At 40.1% G+C, this 22064-nt stretch overlaps 1 protein-coding gene across 1 annotated transcript in view; it reads right to left on the minus strand.

Annotated features, from left to right (window-relative positions):
• Positions 1–22064, minus strand: part of LOC138019040 (rap guanine nucleotide exchange factor 6-like) — a 93003-nt gene that overhangs the window by 26564 nt on the left and 44375 nt on the right. Inside the window, exons 20-23 of the mRNA XM_068865701.1 lie at positions 8002–8062; positions 4328–4389; positions 3813–3900; positions 3264–3286 (exon numbers count right to left, since the gene is read on the minus strand). Of these exons, the coding sequence (XP_068721802.1) occupies positions 3264–3286; positions 3813–3900; positions 4328–4389; positions 8002–8062 (234 nt within the window). The remainder of the gene's footprint in view (positions 1–3263; positions 3287–3812; positions 3901–4327; positions 4390–8001; positions 8063–22064) is intronic.

Consider the following 22064-nt stretch of genomic DNA (forward strand, 5'->3'; position numbering starts at 1 on the left):
CGTAAACTTGAGTAAATAAAACCGTTTTTGTCATCTCGAATGACAAAACGTCCCTTTACTACCACGGCTTAGATCACTTCGTCACATATTTCACATCATTTAAGATATTAATAATTTAACAAATAGGATATGTAATTAACCAAAACCAAACTTTAATCAAGGTTGTGGGATGTGTAAGATGACGAAGCAATAGCTGAACCTTTCCGGCAGGCCGAGCAGAAACATCTTTACCAAACACTTTCGCGCCGACTTCATATATCGGACTCCAAAACAAACCGTTTGCTTTCTTTTTGTCCCTCACGGAACACAAATAGCGGACAAAGAAAAAACATAATTGAAACAATGGGACAATTAAAATATTGCTTTTGCGACCAAATCGAATTTTACGTCAAACGGGCAATTTCGAATCTCTTCACCAACAAAATAAGTCACGTCACATTCCTTCAACATTACAGAACAATAAACTTTGTGATGTCTAACCTTATATAACCATTCTTAAATGCTACGGTAAAGAAGGAAACTACTACGGTATTATTATGGTCGTTTAGTCGCATATGACGCTGCAAGAGGTGCTTCTAAGTTTTAGGTCTGCTAACAAAATCGTAAAGTGAGGCCTTTCTGGAAGGAAAGATTCAACTAAAATATTCATTTTCCCAAGGTGGACACAAGATGTTTTTAACTGTGAAATCAGTTTGCGGAAAAATTCAACGCCAGAGGTCACGACGACTTATGAATTTGCTTCAATAACGCACACGCAGGAGTCATCAACCCAACCCAAGCCAATCACTCTGTGGATAAACATCTTTTGGGGCCAAGCAACATTTGCATGAAAGTTACTCGGCAGCACTTTCTTGCTGCTCATTATTCCTTAAAGGGGCTAGGTCACGCTATTTTAGGTAATTTTGTTTTAATTTTGTTAATTATGAGCTCAAAACGTCAAATTGGCAGAGAAAGAATCTTTCATTTGCAAAATCACGGCCACATAACAACTGAGAATGCTTTTTCAGCTTTGTAAATGAAATTTTGACATAGACTGATATAAATTTGAAAAAAGGTGGGCCGACGTTTTTCAAATTTACCCAAATTCAATCCATTTCAATCCTCTCCAGGTTTGTCCATCCATGTCCCTTCTTGGCTTCCCTGTGTTTTGTTAGAGTTCTTCTATAGTTTTGAACAGTTATTTTGATATTTTAGTTAATTCTATGACCATTCGATCAGTGCTGAAATTGGATAAACTTGCGTGACCTAGCCCCTTTAAGAGGCGGTTCCAATCAAAATGAAAAGCTACTACTCAGCTAGAAGTAATGTCCTGTCGAACTACTTGCTATGCTTTACAAGACGGTTCCAAATGTTGGAGTCTTTGGATAAAATCCTCAAGTTTGACTGTTCCAAATTCAAGCTACTTAGCAATACTTTCCTGTGGTGCTCTTTACTATTTCCAAATCGTCAAGTGTGAGGATTCAAAGCGAAGCCGCCTAAGCAAACGAAAACCTGAAGTGTGGACATTGAAATGAAACCTTTCGAGCAATATTTTCCCCTGAAGCGGTTTGTTTTGTCACTCAGCAAACTGCTTTCGGAAAATATTTTGGCCACTCTGAACGTGCATATTTTGGACCTGAAAGGGTGCAATATCACAGGCAAATCATTGCACTGGTACAATTCACTCATTTTGCGACACTCTCTTGGTAATTTTCCTTCTCGTTTTAAAAGACCAGAAGTTTCCATGTTCAAGGCTAACAAGTGTTAAACTTTTCCGACGGAAGAAGAGCTCGCAAAACTATTGCGTTGAAAAAAGTTCTCGTGGCTTCAGTTATAGTCCAACTATGAATCACTGCCAACAAAATACCAGTCACATGACCTCAAGTCTAAAACCGCGTTGTTAGCGCGAACTTGACTACGTCACAAGCATTCACACACTCTTCAGATAGTCACGTCGTTGGCGAAGCCCATTACGGCAAAAACGATATTCTGGTATTATTTCCTTTCTTAAAAGTTAAAAGCACTCGATGTTCCTTTCGGATAATATTTCGCTCGCTCGTTGATCTCACTCGAAAATAACGGTCAACTATTGAAAGGTCACAATGAAAGAAAATAACTCAGGTAATTAATTTCTTAAAGATACACCGCTTTGTAGTCACTTGTTTCACTAAGCAATGAACAAGGTAGAACTGTAACTAAGACTGCTGTAAGTTCTCTGTGGTAAGGATAAATGCCTTTTGTGAGGAAACAGAATGATATCTGAAGACAAAATCACCGTAAAGAACAGCTTTGCAGAAAGGCCAAAATTAAAAATATAATAAAACCACATACATAAAATAGACAAAGAAAGCACTTCAATTTCTCAAGCGCAAATATTTCTGGCAAAGACAAAGACGACAATTTTCACATGAATTGAGGAGGGAAAAAAACAGAGAAAACCCCATTTTAGTTAGAGTAAATTTCGAAAGCTTTCACTTTAGTTGTGATCTTTCTTATTCAAACCAAACGCCAAAGCGTTTTCCAATGTAACAGAGCTGAACTAAAGTTTTACAACCTGTAGTATCGACCATAATTATTTCCACCGGCGGAATTTAACGCAAAAAAGTAGATCGGAAAGGATAAGTTGCTGAACATCGTTCTCAGACCGTCGAATAACTTGTTTTGGAGTTCCCTAAAAGTAGCTTTGAAGAGTGCTAAATAATTAAGTGCGAAACTGACAAGGGTGCACAGGAAGGAACAAAGGCAGTTCAACACCTAGTATCGATTTGGCTGATCATAACATTTCTTTAAAATAGGTCAGCATTAAGAGTTAAAGAATTTTTTCCTCCCGTAATGGCCCAGTGAATCCAGCCGCTAACGTCCTTTTTTGCGGCGCGAAATATTTGACATCCGTTTAAACAAGCAATATCCTTGAAGATTCGTTTCTTGAACATAAGCTTCCTTTGTTTTCACAATCGAACAGAAATCATCGCCACACAATTAACCGAAATGTTTTGCCTTTTCCGAGTCCACTCGCAATAACCAATGTTCCAAACCACTCAAACACACTAACCAAATGTGAAAAATTAATTATCCTACGTTCCGATTTAGTGCATTCATTGTAATGCAATTGAACAAAACATGCATTCTGAGGTTTTTGGATCACCCCCGTTGGTGGAATTGCAAGAGGAATTCAGACACCCAATTATGCGAAGAGTCCACAATCTCTTAACACATATTCTTAATAGGCTTGAAAATCGATTCAAGGTGGAATGTGATTTACATGCATTTAGCACAATACTTGCCTGAACTTGTCTCTTGGAGGGATCTAAACACAGAAAGGAAACCGAGAAAACAATTAGAAGAAAGAGAAAGTTACGTGTTGGTTTCTTTACCGATAAAACGGCAAGCGCGTGTTTGTCATCTTGTTCCGACATAAAAATCAGGGTCGAGAATATAACTATATATATCCATACAAAATTACATTTTGATATTATACACATAAACACTTCTAATGTCGCCGTGATTTCTCAATTGATCTTTGAAAGAACGAAAGAAAGCACAGCACACGAGCCCATCTGATTTAGTAACACCCAAGATAGTCTACAGATTTCCTGCCAAATCCGCTTTTGTAAACGAAAATTTCTGGCACGCATACCGAGGAAAAGTGCCTTCTCGTATCATTAGTAGTGTCTATTTGAAATACCTATTCGCTTTTCATCTCAAAAAAATCTAATTACTGGCTCCATTATTTCACAAAACGAAAATTCAATTGAACGATTAAAGGTATAAAATGCTCCAATTATCTCAACCTGCCGTGTGCTTAAAGAACGCGATTAGCAAATGAATAATACCTGATGTGATGTCGGGGACTGAGAGACGTGTTTGCAAAGTTCGGTTCCTCTCACTGCAGTCCGAAGAGCTTCTCTGTACGACCGTATCCTGGAACAAAAGCGAACACCATTACAAACGTGACGCAAGAATTCATAAACTCGCTCACACATCTCCTTCGGTGGGAATTACCTCGGAGGCCATTTCGCTGATTTCCGATGAGGACCAACGCGAAAAGTAAACTGTGAAATGAGGCGATTGTTCACAAAGTCCTCAATATTGATCGAGGGGGCCAACATGAGTGCACAAAATCGACGGCGCTATATCAAGGAATTTCCAACACGTATTAAACGAAGTGCGCGGTTTGGGGACCGAAAGATTGAGGAAAAGAAACCAAAAAGGCATCTTTCAGCACGGATCAATTTTACCTCAGGAAATAACACAGATGACATTTTCCTTAAGTCAACAAGAAAAACACAATGGAAAATCGAGGTTTACAAAAAATACATGTCAATGATTGTAAATAATGTTTTCGTACCTTGGTTTGCGTGAGTCTCAAATTATCTTTTCCCTGCGGCGAAGTGAGCATCTCCTTAAATGCTGTGGGAAAATTTACGTTAATGTAGCCTACAGGTACTTAGAATCTTCCCAGGATCATTCATTTAATTCATCTATTGAATGCTCTTATTAAAATTGCCAGCCACCCCCGTGTAACCGGCAAAGAAAAGCTTTTATCTTGCATTTTAGCTCGCTTCCGCTACCGCAAGCATTTCTTTGTCTCTACGAAGGAAAGGAAATGAAATGAAATGAAAAAAAGATTTAGATGAAAGAATTTTAATGATCAATTGTTACTGACTGCGCAACAAAAACATTTAAGCTGATGATGTGTCATGTTGCATTCGGCCGAACTTTTTAAAAGAACGACTTAATAAGCTGGCATCCAGGAACTGAACTACGTTCATAAGCTTACTTAGATACATATCCAGCGTGCATATTTTAGCTGTAGTAATTTGGGACGTTACTTCGCAAGTTTAAGCGGCCAATTCACTAGAAGTTATTCTGCGGCGAGGTGTCTCTAAATCCCGATACTTTTCGGCTCAACTATGGCAACCTTTTCTTTAATCCTAAAAACGAAGACCCCTCGAGGCATGAATATTACAAACACGTTACTCTTTTAGTGCGGCGAATCCATAATAAGGACTAAGTTTTCGGAATGAGTGGATAGCAGTTTTACAAAGACTCCTGGGATCCGTTTTCGTGACCATCGAAGGAACACTCCAGGTTCATTGCGTGACAATGGCCTGCGCACCTCTTCTGGCAACATGGAGATAGCAATTTGGAAACGTAACAAAAAACGACTTTGGTTTAACAGTAACGAAAGCAAACAAAAGAATGCAAGGTGCTCGGTCTAGGACAGAGTTTAAAGATGGTGCAAATACAGTTCCACCACAACCACCACCACAACAACAACAACAACAACAACAACAACAACAACAACACCAGCTCTTGTCACGAATGGTTTTTAAAACACGGACAAGTGAAAACGAATCCAATGCCAATGAAGATAAGGGGTGTAAAAAAATTGTGTTGGCACTGAAAATACCGCCATAACATTACTCGAAAACTATCGCATGAAAGAGGTGCGATCGCTCGTTCTACCAATTTTTGCACGCAACAATTTGGTTAAAAGAAAAGTGCCATGACGTCAAACTGGACAACATTCAAGTAGATAAAATCTTCCAAAAAAATTATAGTCTCATCAAAACTCATTTATTACAAACAGGTTTTATGTCATGTCTGCTGTGGATCTTGTTAAAATGGCAATATTTCGAAAAAGACAATTTGGTACCAGGTACAAGCCTGAGATTCCCACACGAAGAGAGCTTAAAAGAGGAAATAGACGTGACAATTTATTCACAAGGACGCGAAAAATCGTGTCAAAACACATTGACTGTGATTACGCAAGTTATGTGCGGATATTGCTCTAAACTGTTTTGATTGGTTAGCAGGCATTAAGTCACATATTTCACGACTATGATTTTGTATGAAAACGATCACTAAGGTTGCTACAAAAGTCCAAACTTGAAAGAGGAACTTGAACATTCGCTCCAAGCTACTGTACCACTGTCCGATCAAGCGATCTGAGAACACAGTGCAAGACGGTTTGCTGCTTCTTTTTTTCCCACTTATATTTTCTAAGCGAGAGGACATCGCAGGTAAGGAAGTTCACGACTACCTTTGTTGGCATAAACGGAAACGGGAAGCTGAGAACGAATATATTAAAAAAGGTCAATGTAAGCACTGGGAATAAGAAATACTTCATTGCTAAAACGATAACCAGGAACGAAGCCAGGTAGGACAAAATGGGATTAGGCAGTTAGTTTACCGGAGGGTCATGGGTTCAATTCAGGCAAAACCAGCATCACGTTACCAACTCCGGACAAGGGATGCCTTTTTCATTGACAAATTCAAAGGGCTACATCTTCACGTTTGCTCGGATAAGGACGATAGACCTTAGAGCACGTAGTCCACAGTGTGCTTGTCTGTCTGTTCATGATATTTTTGTGCACCCGACAATCCTAGCAGCTACACTCATTTTAAAACAACTTTTCCATAAGAACGCTGAGGCTGAAATTTCAGTAACATTTTTAGAAAATGTTAAGATATTAAGAACGCTCAGAGTCCGTTAAAATGTCTTCATGTTGTTCACTTGTTGTTGTAATGAGTAGTACCACATCCGCATTGATACACGTTGTGGTTTATCTCTGCCAGCATGAGGTCGAACCGGCTAGATTAGCTTGCAGGGATTCTGGGCGAACAAGACCACAAACACAATACTGCAGCTTGGAGCACGGCTATTTGCTGAATGCTAGGATCCTTGTATAAGGACACTCTCTATTTGACAGAACTGATCGGCCAGACCGGGTATGTACTGTACAACGCCTTCAAATAAACAGACTTTGAGGACGATATATACTCCTCCAGAAGAATGCGAAGGGTTATCATTCAAGTGCTCCTTTAAATTGCTGCATTTTGTGACAAAAAGGAAAGCGCGCTAAGACTTAGACTACATGTATTGAAGTTAAGAAAGTTCATATCAAGAGTGAATTTAAATAGGATAAAGATGCTCGGCTGTATTTGAGCTATAAGCTGTCTGCAAAAGTCCTTCAAGCGGCATTGTACAAGGCAACATCTGAGTATTTTTAAATACACATATCATACACATAATAAAGATAAGATATAAAGATGCCATATCAGTCGTTCATTCTAAACAAGCCAGAATTTCTTTGGCGTTCTTTGAAAAAAAAATCAAGTCTATGAGTGCACTGCGATAAAGATTTTAACATTAACATAACTCAGTAAGGGCCGAGGGGCGAGCGAAATGCTGAAAGCCAACGATACAAACTATGGAGGTAAATTTCACTCGGAGAGCAACTTTAAAACATAAACACAAAACTAACAATGTGACGACTTCTAAACAGATTTCGTGTAGTAAATCTTTCCTGGGAAGGTTAACGAAAGCGGATATTCAAACTTTTAACACAAAAACACAAATCACAATATCACTTAAGAAGGGTACATCGAGGAGGTCAATGAGCGCCGCGGTTATAAGCATTCTCTAAGGGCCGAAGACATTTAGAGAAATCAGAGATCATAAGAATTCTCGAAGGATAACGAACTTGGTCCACCCTCAAGCACAAAAGCAAACGCACGAGACATTTACGAGATTACCAGTATGCGGTATATGAAGGGCAAAGGACCATTTTGGGTTTCGTACACAGAACAGAACAACTTTGAGCACTTCAACTGGCCGGAGACAAACCAGTTGGCTATTTGCAAGCGCAGCCGAGAGTTGAACCAGGGACTCAACAAGTCCCGGATTAGAACGGGTGTTCAACCAGGGATCTCCCGATCTCTGAGCAAGCGCCCTAACCATTGGGCCGCACTGCCTCCATGATAAAGAAAAGCTGGGCTAGAGCTGACTTTGTTTTCGTACAAGTCTTGCTGCGTTTTCCAGGTTAATGTAATCCGCATCATATTAGCATCATTTTATATAAAAAGAGCAGCAGACAAAGGGCTGTCTCATTAGAAGATCACGTCCAGGGTTTTAATTCACTGATTACGATATGAAGACCTTGAGTCCTACTAAAGGAGTCGGCGGCGTAGTTTTAAAGCAGATATACAAAAAAGAGTAATTGGAGTAACACATACCTTGCATATTACGCTTCACTAACAAAGATACATGGATTGAAGATGATAAGACGTCCCGCGCCTAAGAAAAAATTCGAAACAATATCAACAGATGAAAATGCTACCAATTCAAGACTGCAGATAGAGCACATAATGTGCCTTTAATTTGAGAACTATCAGAAGTGATCCAGTTCCAAAGGGATTCGGAAACGATATCAATCACTCAACAAGGTTACAAACTCGAGACTACAGACAAATTAAAGCAGTTTTTTTATTTCAGCACTGTTGAGAGTGATTCAGTTCAAGAGTACTTCCGTTTTCCCAAGCTCAGCAGCTGGATTAGAAAAAAATCACATGCCACATTTCAACCAACCGGTAGAAAAAGCAAAAAGCGATTGTGACTTGGTCGCACGCATTTTCCCGCGCCCTTTGAGCAGGTTTGCTTTGTCCTATTAATGGAGGGGACATAGTTTTTGACTGGTTAACCCACTGAATCCTCACTGATGAAAATAAAATAAAGGAACTAAATATCGTTTATTCCACTCTCTTGCAGATAACTGAATTAACAAGCGGTTAAAACTAATAGTAGTGGTATATTAAAGCTATGTATTAATTATACTACTTAAACGGGCGGATACCTAAATGACGAATATTTAAAAGTAAAAAAGTTTTCTGATCTCTTAGTTCTCTTAAAATTATTGAACGGTCGAGAAGAAGACGAAGAAGGTCTAAGATTATACGGATTAGTTCTTTGTACAGCAGTGGAGACCAAGCATAATCATAATGGCTGGTCATGGGTGTCCATCATCTCAGCAATAAATTAATGACATAGAAGCTCGCGTCAATTGCAAAGTGTAGTCTCGTTGGCTTAGACAGTGCTTGACTATATGAACTGTTAGGATACGTGATTTTAAGTGCCCTTTTTTGCACGGATCCTATTCTATCTGACAGATAGTCGGGAACGTCTTGCCACACTTGTACTGCGTATTCTAAAATCGGTCTAACACTACTTCGGAAGACTTTCAACACGTCTTGTTCCTGCACGCCAGCTCTCTTTATTTTAATAATCTGAGGGCATATAGTTTCTTTGATGCCTTTGCGGTAATATAGTCAACATGGCAGTTCCATTTCAAGTTCTCATTAATGATTACTCCAAGCAGTTTATATGATGATATTTTTTCTACAATATGGTTTCCTATATACAGGGGTCTCGTTATAGAGTTACGTTCGGGCTTCCCCATCTCCTTACATTTTCTTGGATTAAGCCTCATACTGTGTTCTATACAGTACTTATGTATATCTCTAACAGCAAAATCCAACAAGCTAGTCGAGTTATGTGGCACTATTTCAAAAACGGTCGTGTCGTCAACATACTTCAATCTTGACCAAGTAGTCTGTTAATCATTATACCACTATGGAGACAGGGAACTACCGACTCGCACCGGTTGGGTTCGGTTGGTCAGAAAAGCTCTTATCCAGACACACAGAGTCTGATCGACACTCAAAGAACATAGTTCTTGAAGGAGGATGTTATGATCGATTATATCGAACCTTTTTGAGAAGTCGGAAAAAAATATGTGAGCACAGCAGTTTCCTGTAAATAGATCAGCGCTTGCGTAGTTGAGTGACCTTCTCGAGCATATTGTCTTGGGTCGATATCACATTTTCTTTGTTTGAGTAGCCTTCTATGGGTGAAGCCTTCCGAGAAGCGCCCCAGGACGCACCCAGTTAACGCCTAAAATCGTCTGGAGTTAGACTGAGTAAAGTCTCACTCCCAAAAGTCAATGCGTTAACACTGACCTCCAGAATTGCATACCAGAGAGTTCAATAACGACTTTTTGAGTCAGTTCACTTCGCGAGCTTTAGGCAATTACTAGTTAACCAATTCTTCTTATTAATGCCTTCCAATAGCAATGAGAGCGAAAAAAGGAAGTTAGATTTCCACCATATTTCTGTGGACAAGACTGCTTCAAAATTTGTTACAAGGCTCGAACAAATCTGGTGGTCGGAAATGGCTTATTTCACAATCTCCATCGGTTGCGATACGCCTGATAATTACTTCGGTTTGGTTTTACGATGCACTATTCTCGTGTTTCTCCTCTAAATGACTACTTGAGAATCCCTTGCCCATTTAGCGCCTGATTGGAAATCAGAACTCTCTAAGCGCCCTGTTTCTGATAAATAAAATCAATGTATATATTTCAAGTGCAGGTTATAGCAGGAGCTCATGGGCTCCAGGTTATAGACGAGAGAGAGAAATGATCCTCCACCTATCTGGGCAATAATTTGAGAACAGCTCGATCAGTTGAGCTCATGTGTTCCCGAGAAAGACTCGAAGAATGACTGAAATATAAATATTTGAAGTGCGGGAACAAATGAACCCAACAAATTGACCTGCACCAGAAACCCATAAGGGTTGAAACGTGTAACGCGCCTTCACTGCTTCCGAATATTCAGTGCAAACTGATTGGTTGAATGTTTCAGTGCTAAGTACCATATTTGGAAACCCCTCGCTCTTGTTGTTCCAAATATGGTAATTAACAAATTAAATATTCAGAAGCTTGTTTCCCAGCACACAAGGGGCCGTTACACGTTTCAACCCTTATGGGTTTCCGCCTGCACTCAACTGTGTGGCTCCATAGCTTAGTTGACAGAGCATTGCACGGGCATCGCAGTGGTGATCCTCGTCACCTTGGCGTTTTTGAGACAGGGACGGCAACCGGAAGTGAGCTGTTTTCCCTTTTAACTGTTTTCACACAACCACATTTACATTGCTAAGACCTTTTCCCCATTAGAGATGATTAGTATAAAAATCTGGGAGACACCACTGTCCTGGAATGCGAAATGTTGTCTTCCGGTTGCCGTCCGTGTCTCAAAAACGCGCGTGCTTAAGCTCCCTGTGTCATCGCCGCCATGTAAGTGCAAAAATCATACATTTATGTTTACACGACCCACAACCACGGCGATAAATGTAATGCCCCGTTCACACCAAACCTTAACCATGTGTTGATGATGTTTAGTTAAACACAGTTTCAAAGTGTTTTCTTTCTAAATCATGAATACCGATTCTTGTCCACTCCAAATTTAGCACAGATCGAAGAATGAATTCAAACTCACCTGAATCTCATGAAAAAGCCAGTCCTACATTTTTCTGTGACTGATTTTCATTTTGTTAAACCCAGGTTAATTAAACAGGTCTTGTTGGTGTGAATGGAATATAAGATTGTCCGTAGGAGGAAAGAATTATTTTAGCATTCTGCTTTTAGTCTGCTTCGTACCTTTACGTAGGTGATGTTTCCGAAATTCGTTCCATTTCCTTCAAGGATCTTTAAAGAAAGTGAAACACAAGACTACATTAATTTTATAAGTGTGCTTATAAAAATATATAGTGAGCTTTCCGTTTTGTGAAAATAGAGCTTATGATGCAGGGAATGTGAGCCTAGATGATGGTGATGGGGATTTGGAAAAGGGAAGAGTTACGAGCGGCTTTCAATGTAAAACAGACCAGCGAGATCTTTGAAAGCGAATAGTCCTAGCAGAATAATAACTTTTTCTTATTCAGTTAACAAGAAAAAATAGTAAGGCCTAGGTTTTGGAGATAGGATGAGACTGAAAATCACAACCTACGCAAACCTTCCCTTGATCGGTGGACGAGCGTTCAGCTGCCGAATTTTGCTAAGACATATCTATCATTCATATTATGTGTAATAAAGTGGCTAATGCCGTTAAACAGTGCTCAATACACTTTTTAAGTGTAGAGCTTTGAATAAGAAGATATAACGAAGAGACAAAATCCTCTGTTACTCCGAGTTTCGTGCTCACGCACTCCTCCGATCGTACGTCTGATGCCCGTCTGATGAGTCCGCGAGCACGAAACTCGAATTTTGTCTCTTCGTTATATCTTCTTATCATTCATATTATATTTTTATTCACATTCGTATTGTTGAACAGCCTTGCTATTGCTAATATCGCCCAGAATTAAGCCTCAAAACCATGATACACCACAGACGAAAGACCACAACACCGGGAACTCTACGTCCTACTCTTTGCAAATGGTGTGTGGGTTTTTAAACTTCCCAGAGAGTAAGGAACATTGAAGGGTTGTGAGACGAGGCCAAAGGTTTATCGTCGTCATCCGAGAAGTCTAACCCACTCGTAGAGGTTATTACCAAGTTAGCAGTTCCTCGTCAACTACTTAAAAACCCTGAGAAGTGGTACGGAAGGCGTTTGAAAGCACAACTTCCCACACGGTAGTCCGATGCTTAACCGAATTAGTAAACCGGTCAAAAAAATTTTAAAAATCCAACCGAGAACAATGGCGTGAGTGAAAAAAAAAAGCCAAACAAAAGAGCTTTAAAATGCTCTCATGATCTTCCTTTCTTCAGGTAAACAGCCTTATGGCAAGTAAGGTATACGACAGATATACAAACCTTATCACCCCGTCTGAGCCCAGCCTCTAAAGCCTTCGACTCCGGTTCAACCTGGAATGTTCAACACTCGTAAAGCCATGGCCACTCAGTTGCGGTTTCCATTATCGTGGCGACTTAAACTTACAAAAAGAACCTCAAAAGCAAAGATTTACGGGGGCTATGTCAAGGCTACCTGACATATAGCCCCTGTAAATCTTTGCTTAGGGTATTTTATGTTGTATGGGGCGAATCTTTAGTTCATCCCAAGTTTTCAGCTCGAAAACGGGTAATTGGATTGATAACAGCAAACAAACTAGTATTCGTAAAAAAATAGACAACACCTTTGATTCTGCAATACGTGTTTCGCCGGATCGACCACTTTCAGTTGCAAGTGGACGTTACAATGCGAATTTGAACTTAGTCTTATATAGGTAAAATAGCTACACGTCAATAGAATTTCAAATTATAGTTAAACGTTACAATGCTGAATGCTAACAAAAGAATAATGCGCGCGCAAGAGATACAATTGGGAGCTTTAGCAACTACAACGGCGACGGCAACGAGAACGTCAAAAATTTGCATATATAGTGGACAAAAACAATAGCTTTGCGCGCGCTGCACGTGCGTTTTTCACTTCTGTCCATTTCTTTGCCGTCGTCAGCAAAACAACAGCGTGAAATAGCCAAATTTGAGGTTTTATGGAGGACGTCGGCACTTGCAGATAAATATTCATTTTCTTCCCTAAATTAAGCGTGACTCGTATCGGTTTCATTCTTGAGGGACTACCACACCACTGTCACGTTAAAAAGCTTGGAATAGTCGCGAAGTGATTACAATAGCGCGAATTTATGTTATGAGATGACGTTCTCGTTGCCGTTCCCGTCGTAGTTGCTAAAGCTCCCTAATAACACGAAATTAAAGCAATCACCTAAAGCAACAGACCATAAATGTTACTGAAAAGAAAGAGTTAGCACCACGTGTTTTAATTCCCAGCGGATACGAACTGCCTCTTTGAGCAAGAACTGGAAACGGCTTGTTGTCGTATCTACAAGAAGATTAAGATGATCGATGGGCCATCGAAATATGTATTGCAGAAATGTAATTGGAATTCCTTTACATATAAAATTATCGTTACATCGCAAACCAGATGATTATGAGTAAAAACGGCCTTTATCCCGGTAAGTTGTCGTAAAGTTGAAGGACATCGTGCGGGCCGACTCTTTCAAAATGACTGATACGAAATCCGTTTCATTCTTGTCCTTTTTTGCCTGTCCATGCACAGGCAACCCAAGCTCGGTATACGATTTATAGACTTTGTATGGGAAAACATACTTTGAGCTAATAAATGCTAAAATAAGCTGTAAATGTAGAACTAAAGTTCGCTTACCTCTACATACGGTTGTCCTCGTCTTTTCTGTGCAATCGGAGGGCAAAGTTGTGTCCGTTTTAGACGGGTTTGTGGCTTTCGAATTTTTGCGATGTCGTTAGTTGTCGTTTCCCCTACTAACGACATCGCAAAAATTCGAAAGCCACAAACCCGTCTAAAACGGACACAACTTTGCCCTCCGATTGCACAGAAAAGACGAGGACAACCGTATGTAGAGGTAAGAGAACTTTATTTCTACATTTACAGCTTATTTTAGCATTCATAAGCTCAAAGTATGTTTTCCCATACAAAGTCTATAAATCGTATACCGAGCTTGGGCTGCCTGTGGTCCACGAAACTTTTGGTCTAAATGTCATATTTCTTTTGTGTTGTTGTACAGTTTTCAATAGTTACTGCGACCACGACTTTTGAGTGACATGGCCTCGAGATATAATATGCATCGCAGCCCACCTGAAATATAGTTCGTCTATTTCAAAGAATTTGCCTTACTTTGAATTTCCTTAAATTTTCTCTAAACGTGAGGTTAACTAATTAATTAACCTATTCATTTATTTAAACGGTTTTTTAAAGCCTTTGTTTTACTTTGCCTTTTTACTAACTGGATTGAAATCTCACGCGACATTCTTAGTCAGAGATTTTGGATATCCGTAAGATTTGCTTGTTTTGATTGACTTGCTTCGAGTTGGCTTGTTACATATCGGCTGTTCTGACTGGCTGCCATGATTTGCCTGTTTCAAATTGTGCAAGACTTAAAAAGTGCCGAGGTACAAGGAAACCATTAGCGTGTTATTTGGATGCGTAAAGATTGCAACACACAAAACAGTTTTACACTGTACCTTAGATATAAAAATTCCAAAGCCATACTCTCTGCCGCCAGAAATTGTGAAGCCCAGGGGCATTTCTCGACTTGAACGATCCTGCAAAAATTGTTATAAGTTAGGGGTGTTTACATCATACCGGGGCGACTTTTGTCCAGGACGGAGTTCACTCCGATTCCCTCTTGTGGTTCTGCATTCGTTGACACCAACATGTCATGTCCACATGTCATACCGGAACGAGACATAACGACGCGAATTCACCCCCGTTTCGGTACCGGAGAGAGAATTTCATTCCGGTACGAAATCCGGCAACAGCAATTATGTAGTAAACGAGGAACAACCACTCGTTTCGGTATGAACCAATCTCGACCCCAGAGCTCTTCTCTTGACTGAGGGAGATTAGAGCTCTAGAGAAACTTGAAACAAAGTGTCTTCTCATTGGGTTTCGTGAAGAACGATCAAGAGTGTCTCTAATTGGTGCATTCATGTTAGCACGAGGAGTGAGCAGGCGCCGTAAGGTTCGATCCGAGGCTCTGGTGACGAGAATGGGTATGACCTTGACCCCTGGATGGACTGGAACGGGTAGGGCATGCGTGAATTTCGTGAATCCAGAATGGCATGTATTTATCAACGTTAAGTGTGCCTTCATGCAAACACGATATGAAATAAAATAGGCATCATGTAAACACGATATGAAATCAAGTGGTCATCCCGGTATGGAACTTGCGACGGGGCGAGTTTTCTCATGTAAACAGCCCCATAGAATAGAGGAAAGGGATGAGTCGTGTTAAGGTCTCACTAAAACGACGCAAGCATCTAAGTACAAGTAACAAACGCAGCTGCGTTTGTTATCAACTAATACATTTTGTCCGGTGACACCAAGCTAAACACGTGTTGATCAATTAATTAATGGTTAAAGTTGTACTACGATCAAAAAAATCATTTCCTTTTCTTCTTCAGATTTTGAAAGTGTGTTTACTTAACACCTGACTGGCAAAATTTTGAGCTTTGATTTTTATCCCAAGGCCGTTAACTTTTAGTGTAAGTTTTGGATTTCACGGTCCGCCATTACTCACGTTCAAAACTGACCGAATGGACCTCAGAGGAATGGATCTAGGGAAACGTGACGTCATTAACTAACTAGCTTAAAATTTCCGGGTAGGGTAGTACCTCAAGTTGAACACTATATTTCATTGGCTGTATAGTGTCGTACTTCCTATTGTTTTCTGTGCTACATTTATTGTTATCTTTGTTCGGTCTTTTCAAAGTGTAAGTCTGAAAGCCCGAAATTCCCGTGCTGCGTATTAATTCAGCCACTTACACACGCATTGCATTCTTAAACTAGTGAATCTTTGACGTCATTTTCTCCTTGATCCAGCTCTCTCAGGGTTTTAAATTTAGTAATGGCGCGGACCATTAAATAAGAAAATTCCAGTAAAAATAAACAGATGTCTTCTTGAAATCATGGCTTAAAACTTGGGTCACTTAGTGTTTAGTTAACATACTGTAGTTTTTAAATCCAAAGAAAAAGAAGAATTGATTTTTGGTCAAACTAGCACTTTAAAAATAACCATGCAAGACTCGGAACGTTTGAATATAACAGCAACTATAAAAGTAGGCTGGGATGGGCAAAAAATTGAAGAAGAAATTCACAATTCTTTACCAAGGACCAAAAATCTGGAATTGCATGTCTTCCTGTATCTATTACAAATTGGTCAAGCTTTCCAATCTTTAAAGGGCTAGGTCACGCAACTTTAGGCAATTTCAGCACTGATCGAATGGTCATAGAATTAACTAAAATATCAAAATAACTGTTCAAAACTATAGAAGATCTCTAACAAAACACAGGGAAGCCAAGAAGGAACATGGATGGACAAAACTGGAGAGGATTGGAATGGATTGAATTTGGGTAAATTTGAAAAACTTCGCCCACCGTTTTTCAAAATTACACCAGTCTATATTAAAATGTCATTTACAAAGCTGGAAAATCATTCTCAGTCGTTATGTGGCCGTTATTTTGAAAATGAAAGACTCTTGCTCTGCCAATTTGACGTTTAGAGCTCATAATTAACAAAATTAAACAAAATTACCTAAAATAGCGTGACCTAGCCCCTTTAAGAACAAAGTGCTTGATTTTTAATTAAAAAAGTTACTGAATTATCCCAGCCGCACACCTGCGCAGCCCTTATTTCTTATCATATTGTGATGTCAAGGTGGCCTCTCCTATAAGCCTGGTGATTTCTTGAAATCTCCTCGCCTAAACAACATGCTGTACTCTGTAAAATTCTTTTTAATATCAAGGCTAATGAACGATGATGATGATAATGCTGCCAACTGGAGTTGCCCAAGGGCATTAGACATGTTCAACGTTTGTCAACGAAGTTGAGAGGAATTATTCCCGGGTTCTCATTACTCGGTTCAAAAACTCACAAGTTGTTCGTTGATTAACAAATGTTGCACAACTTCGAACCATGTGTCACTGCCTTAAAAAGCTCAGTAACAAATATTGAAACGCTTAGCCGACTGAGTTTACGTATGTTGCTTGTGTGTCGCTAGTTCACCTGATCTGCCCTCTCATTTATCGGGAAACATATCGAAACCGACAAATCCTAGACACTTACCATTGTTATGCGTCGAGATTTGGCTTTCGCAGCGCATGCGATATTTAGCAATCCAAGCTGTCCATTCATTTGCTGTTTGGGTGAAAGAAGAAAAATACATTATAGACGGTCTCTCTGCTAAGTCATGTTTTACAAGGAGAGCGACACTGTTATATCATGCACGTTAACAAACTCACACGGATGCAACGAGTTACAACACTGCCGCGAATAGCTCAAAGTAGTTATTCAACGTCAGAATCAAGTGTTCCCTTCTACTACAAGGCGTATTTTTTGGAAGGAAGAAAATCCATGATAAAGTGAAACCAAATCCAGAGAAATTTGTGTTAAATACCTCGGAGATTACGTTTGTAGCTTTCTGATTGGTTCACTCAATCTCGGTCATCAGCTCACATACCGTATGACCTAATATGGTGTTGTAAAGGTGGAAACCGATTGGCTTCAATTTCCAAGTGTCCAGGCGTTCAGAATTTGATAAAAATATAATAAAACGAATATTCAATTCGCGCTTGTTGGATATGAGAAGGGTTATAGCCAACTCGGCGCTACGCGCCTCGTTGGCTATTTGCCAGAGACTTTTAGCATTGGCAACGAGTGCCAGTACAAGGATTTAGGTAAGCGTATAATACGAGTTCTAGTCTGCAGAAAATACTATTGTGGCTAACACTAGTGATGAGAATCGGCTAAGATTTTGTTACCGATCATCGGAAGTAATCGGACTGACCCAACCGATCTATCGTCGATTTTTATCGGAAAATCTGTTGACAAAAAAAAAACAAAACATGCCGCCATGTTTGTTTGTGAAAACATGAAAAGAAACAAGGAAGAGTGGACCCCAGGAACCAACTTGATCTTCGAAGGCTGTTTATATCTATTTTGCTTTCATCTACTCTTGTTACCTTTCTGATCGCAGTAAGTTACAATGTATTTTACGGCCAGCTACTAATTTAGAACCATCAACGTAAGTTTTTTCCGCATGAAATATGCACTATCAAATGTGAAATAAACACAAAATGCAATACCTAGTTTGGGCTGTGGCGCGAGCGTGTTTCGCCGAGTTTTGGAAAATATTATAAATGTATGAAACGTAGGATTATCGCATTTGTCCGCGATAATCGATTCTCATCATCCATAATCGATTGTTGCGTCGCTTAAAGATTTTGGATCAATGATCGATTATAATCAATGATCGGTACACCACTACAAGACACACCAATTCTTTGGCAAAATATCCGCATTTTGAGCTGCTTTTCAGGCTTGGAAACTTCCCTAATTATTTACCGAACAATTGAGGATTTAAACTAAAAGAAACAGTTCTAAATCAGACGCAATTTCCTTTTGACCAACTCGTACTTACCGCTAGTAACGACTTTTCGATGTAAAGTCGTCGCAGACCAACTTGCCGGGAGGAGATGAGCAATCCGGGCAGCGCAGTACGAATGCACAGTAATTAAAATCCCAGAACTGGTACTGGAAGTCGCACTCGTTGTCGATGCTAAAATTTTCTCATATATATCTCATATCCAACGCGCGTTCGTTGAATTATTGTGAAATATAGTTGTAACGTAGTCACACCTGACATGCTTTGACGTTTTATTCAGTGTCAGTTTTTTCATATTAGGTCATAAATAACATCCCATGACATTTGTCATTTCGTTTTGGCCTATGACACCGAAACCAGAAATTTGCTTTTTCGATTTCGCTAGCCTGACGAATTCCTTCAACTGTTTTTAGTTCCGGGCAGGCGCATTGGGTTTCAATGTCGTTTCATTTTTCAAGCGCGCGTCCTTACAAGGGCAAAAAAGCATTTTCGTAGTCTTCTGGTTTTTAGATCTCGATGTGGCCAAAGACGGACATTTCGACAATCAAACGAGGAAGTCATTTTCAGCGTGAAGATGTTACTCCAATTCTCACCTGCAATTCCAGTCCCTTTTCAAATGTGCCAAGATAGTCCTCCATGACAGGATCTCCCTCGAAATCACCGTAATGGTTATTGACCCACAACAGCATGGCACGCGTCACCTGCAAACGCAAACATGCGAGTCTAATAATAAATAGCGACCTACAAGGAGGCAAAAACATTCAGGGACAAATCTATTTACCAATAAATAAAGACTTTTACATACGATTTTGCCTTCAGTTTCGACTAAACCTTTACTTCACCTACACTCCCACACAAGGATAACTTTAAACCCGAAGAAAAAATGTTTGCAAATATAAATTCTTTGAAATTGATTACCAGAAAAAAATGAATTTAAGAATTGCAGTTATTATATGACTAGCTCCGTGAGCGGGCAAGATGAACCAAATCCCGCGCTGTGATTGGCTACCCGAGCGGGCAAGATGGAGATATCTTGCCCGCTCGGGATTTCTTGCTTGGTCCAGAAAGATCAAAGATCATTTTTTGGTGTTTTAAGTCATACAATAAACCCTTTATCGACCAAGCTTGTTCGGTCAAGATGGCTGGATATTGGCCTCGTTCTTTTTTGCGTGTTTATGGACCTCCACTTCGTCTCGGGCCATAAACACGCAAAAAAAGAACTTGGCCAATATCCAGCCATCTTGACCTCACGCTTGGTCAATAACCCATATATATCCACTTTCCAAGAATTTGCTGAGCGCTGCCATCTTCGTTATTTTGACACAAAGTAGCTTCAATGTAATACCGATTGGGCAAAACGCCACAATTATTCAAATGGAGGTGCCTGGGGCATCTGCGATTCTGAACTCATTAATTCCGTAAACACACGCTTTCTCTGAAAAAAGTGAAACATATTTCATTGTAAACAAAAGCTTTTATGTTAATGGGGTGGAGGTTCCCCTTTTTGGCACCTACACTAAAATCGTTTTTGTTCCTGAGGTATATCTCTCTCAACTCATAAAAATCACAAATTCAAATTTCGTCACGACATCTCGCTTTTAAAGTCCTGGACGATGTATGTAAAATAGGAACACGAGCTGTCAATTCATTCATGGCCGAGCTCTCGAGAGACACGGGTCTAGTCCTGATTTTCGGCACCACTTTTGTGCTGCAAGGCAAATGGACCCCTTTAGCTTGTACGTTTTGTTTTCCCATCTCAGACCACGTGATACTACTCTAGGAAACAGTTTCTTTCAAATGTCGTCTTATGCACGTGCATATGTATGCATAACTTATGAAAAAACAAAAGGTAAGACGACGAGCCATGGTATTCGCTATTTCCCCCATATCCGATAATGCAATACGTTTTGGAAGGCTCTTTACATAAAAACAATACAAGTTTATTTACTCTTGGGGCTTCACCAAGCTTCATGAGCCCCCAAAAATCAACTGAATTTTGGGATTGGTGAAAATAGGGAGGTGTCGAAAACTTGACAACTCGTTATTAGCCAATAGAAATCGAGCAAAACAACAAACATGACTGCAAATTTCTCGTGGAGGCTTTTAGTGGGAATCACATCTACACAACAACAGGACCTGTCATTTTTCACCAATCAGAATGCTGCGCTTGTGGACGAAAGCGCTGTGTTCGGGAAACAATCCCATCCTTGCAGGCTCTCACTTTTCCGCGCAAGGCCACTCGCGCGCTCGCTTCGCTCTCCGTTTCTCGTGGCCACTCGTTTGACAGCGCCAATGACAGCCTGCTCGCGCGCTAATCATATGTTCGACTTCAGTGAAGGTCACTTGGGATAATCTTTCCGACTACAAAACACTCAATATTTGATTCTGTTTGCTCAAGATTACTTCCATCATTTTAAATCAGTATGACGATGCGAGCAGGTATACACAGCCAGAACCCTACCTTAAGTCTCTTAAACCCTTTCCTCTCCAGAAACCAGTTCATTAGCTGGCTGCAAATCTCCCGAGGAACGGTCCAAGAAGGTTTTGTTATGTATAAAGGAGAATCTTCTACAAAAGTAGGATCGATTGCGGAGTGATCTGCCATCACGTGACTTATCAGCTTCAGCGGTGTTGCCTGGTGCAAAACAAGATAAAAAACCGTTAAACTTTGAATGGAAATGGTGTACAGTGTCCGCAATTAGAAAATCGTAAAGCGAGAAGTGAACATGCGTATACCGGAGGCAGGGTTGTGTTAGAAGTAAGCCGCGAAAATAATTCACCTCAAAATTTGGTTTCATCAAACGAGTCGATTTATGTCGAATTACCACCGTGACCGATTTAGCAAGCTGACGTTTCGAGCGTTAGCCCTTCGTCAGCGTGAATAGAGGACTTGTGGTGTTGTTGGATTTTTATTGCGGATGGTGTGGAGGAGCTGTGCCATTGGGGGAAAGATGGTGACGTGATTTTGTGAATAAGTTATTGGAATGAGAGGAGTTCATTGATTCCGGGAGGATAGAGTGTACGGAGTTTAAAGCTGAATTTTTGTTCGAGATTTTGCAGCTTTCCGTGTTCCCGTGGTTTAAGGATAGGTCTCAAATTGTCATGTTGTGGTGGGAGTGATTAGAGAAGATAAAAAGGGCGCGCAACTGGTTTTTTTGAACGCATCTGGGTCGTTTTTTGTTCTATGTCTCGTTTGATAAAACCAACATTGTCATGATTCACTCTTCCCACTGAACGCAGCACCACCATTCTTGAAACTAAGAAATTCGTTTATTTCACACCAGCCTTGTTCGGCCCGTGTAAGGGAAAAGTGTGCTTTCCATTTAGTGAGCTTAAGCACGCGCGCTTTTTGAGAGCGCGGTGACGGCAACCGGAGTGAGCCGTTTTCCCTTTTAACTTGTCTTCATTGAAACCACATTTAAGTTTCTAAGTGTATCTTTTCTCCATTAGAGATGATTAGTCTGAAAATCTGGGAGACACTTGTCCTGGCACTTGAAATGTTCTCTTCCGGTTGGCGTCCGCGTCTTAAAA

The sequence above is a fragment of the Montipora capricornis genome, chromosome 10 (assembly GCF_036669925.1).
Source record: "Montipora capricornis isolate CH-2021 chromosome 10, ASM3666992v2, whole genome shotgun sequence".
Classification (NCBI taxonomy): domain Eukaryota; kingdom Metazoa; phylum Cnidaria; class Anthozoa; order Scleractinia; family Acroporidae; genus Montipora; species Montipora capricornis.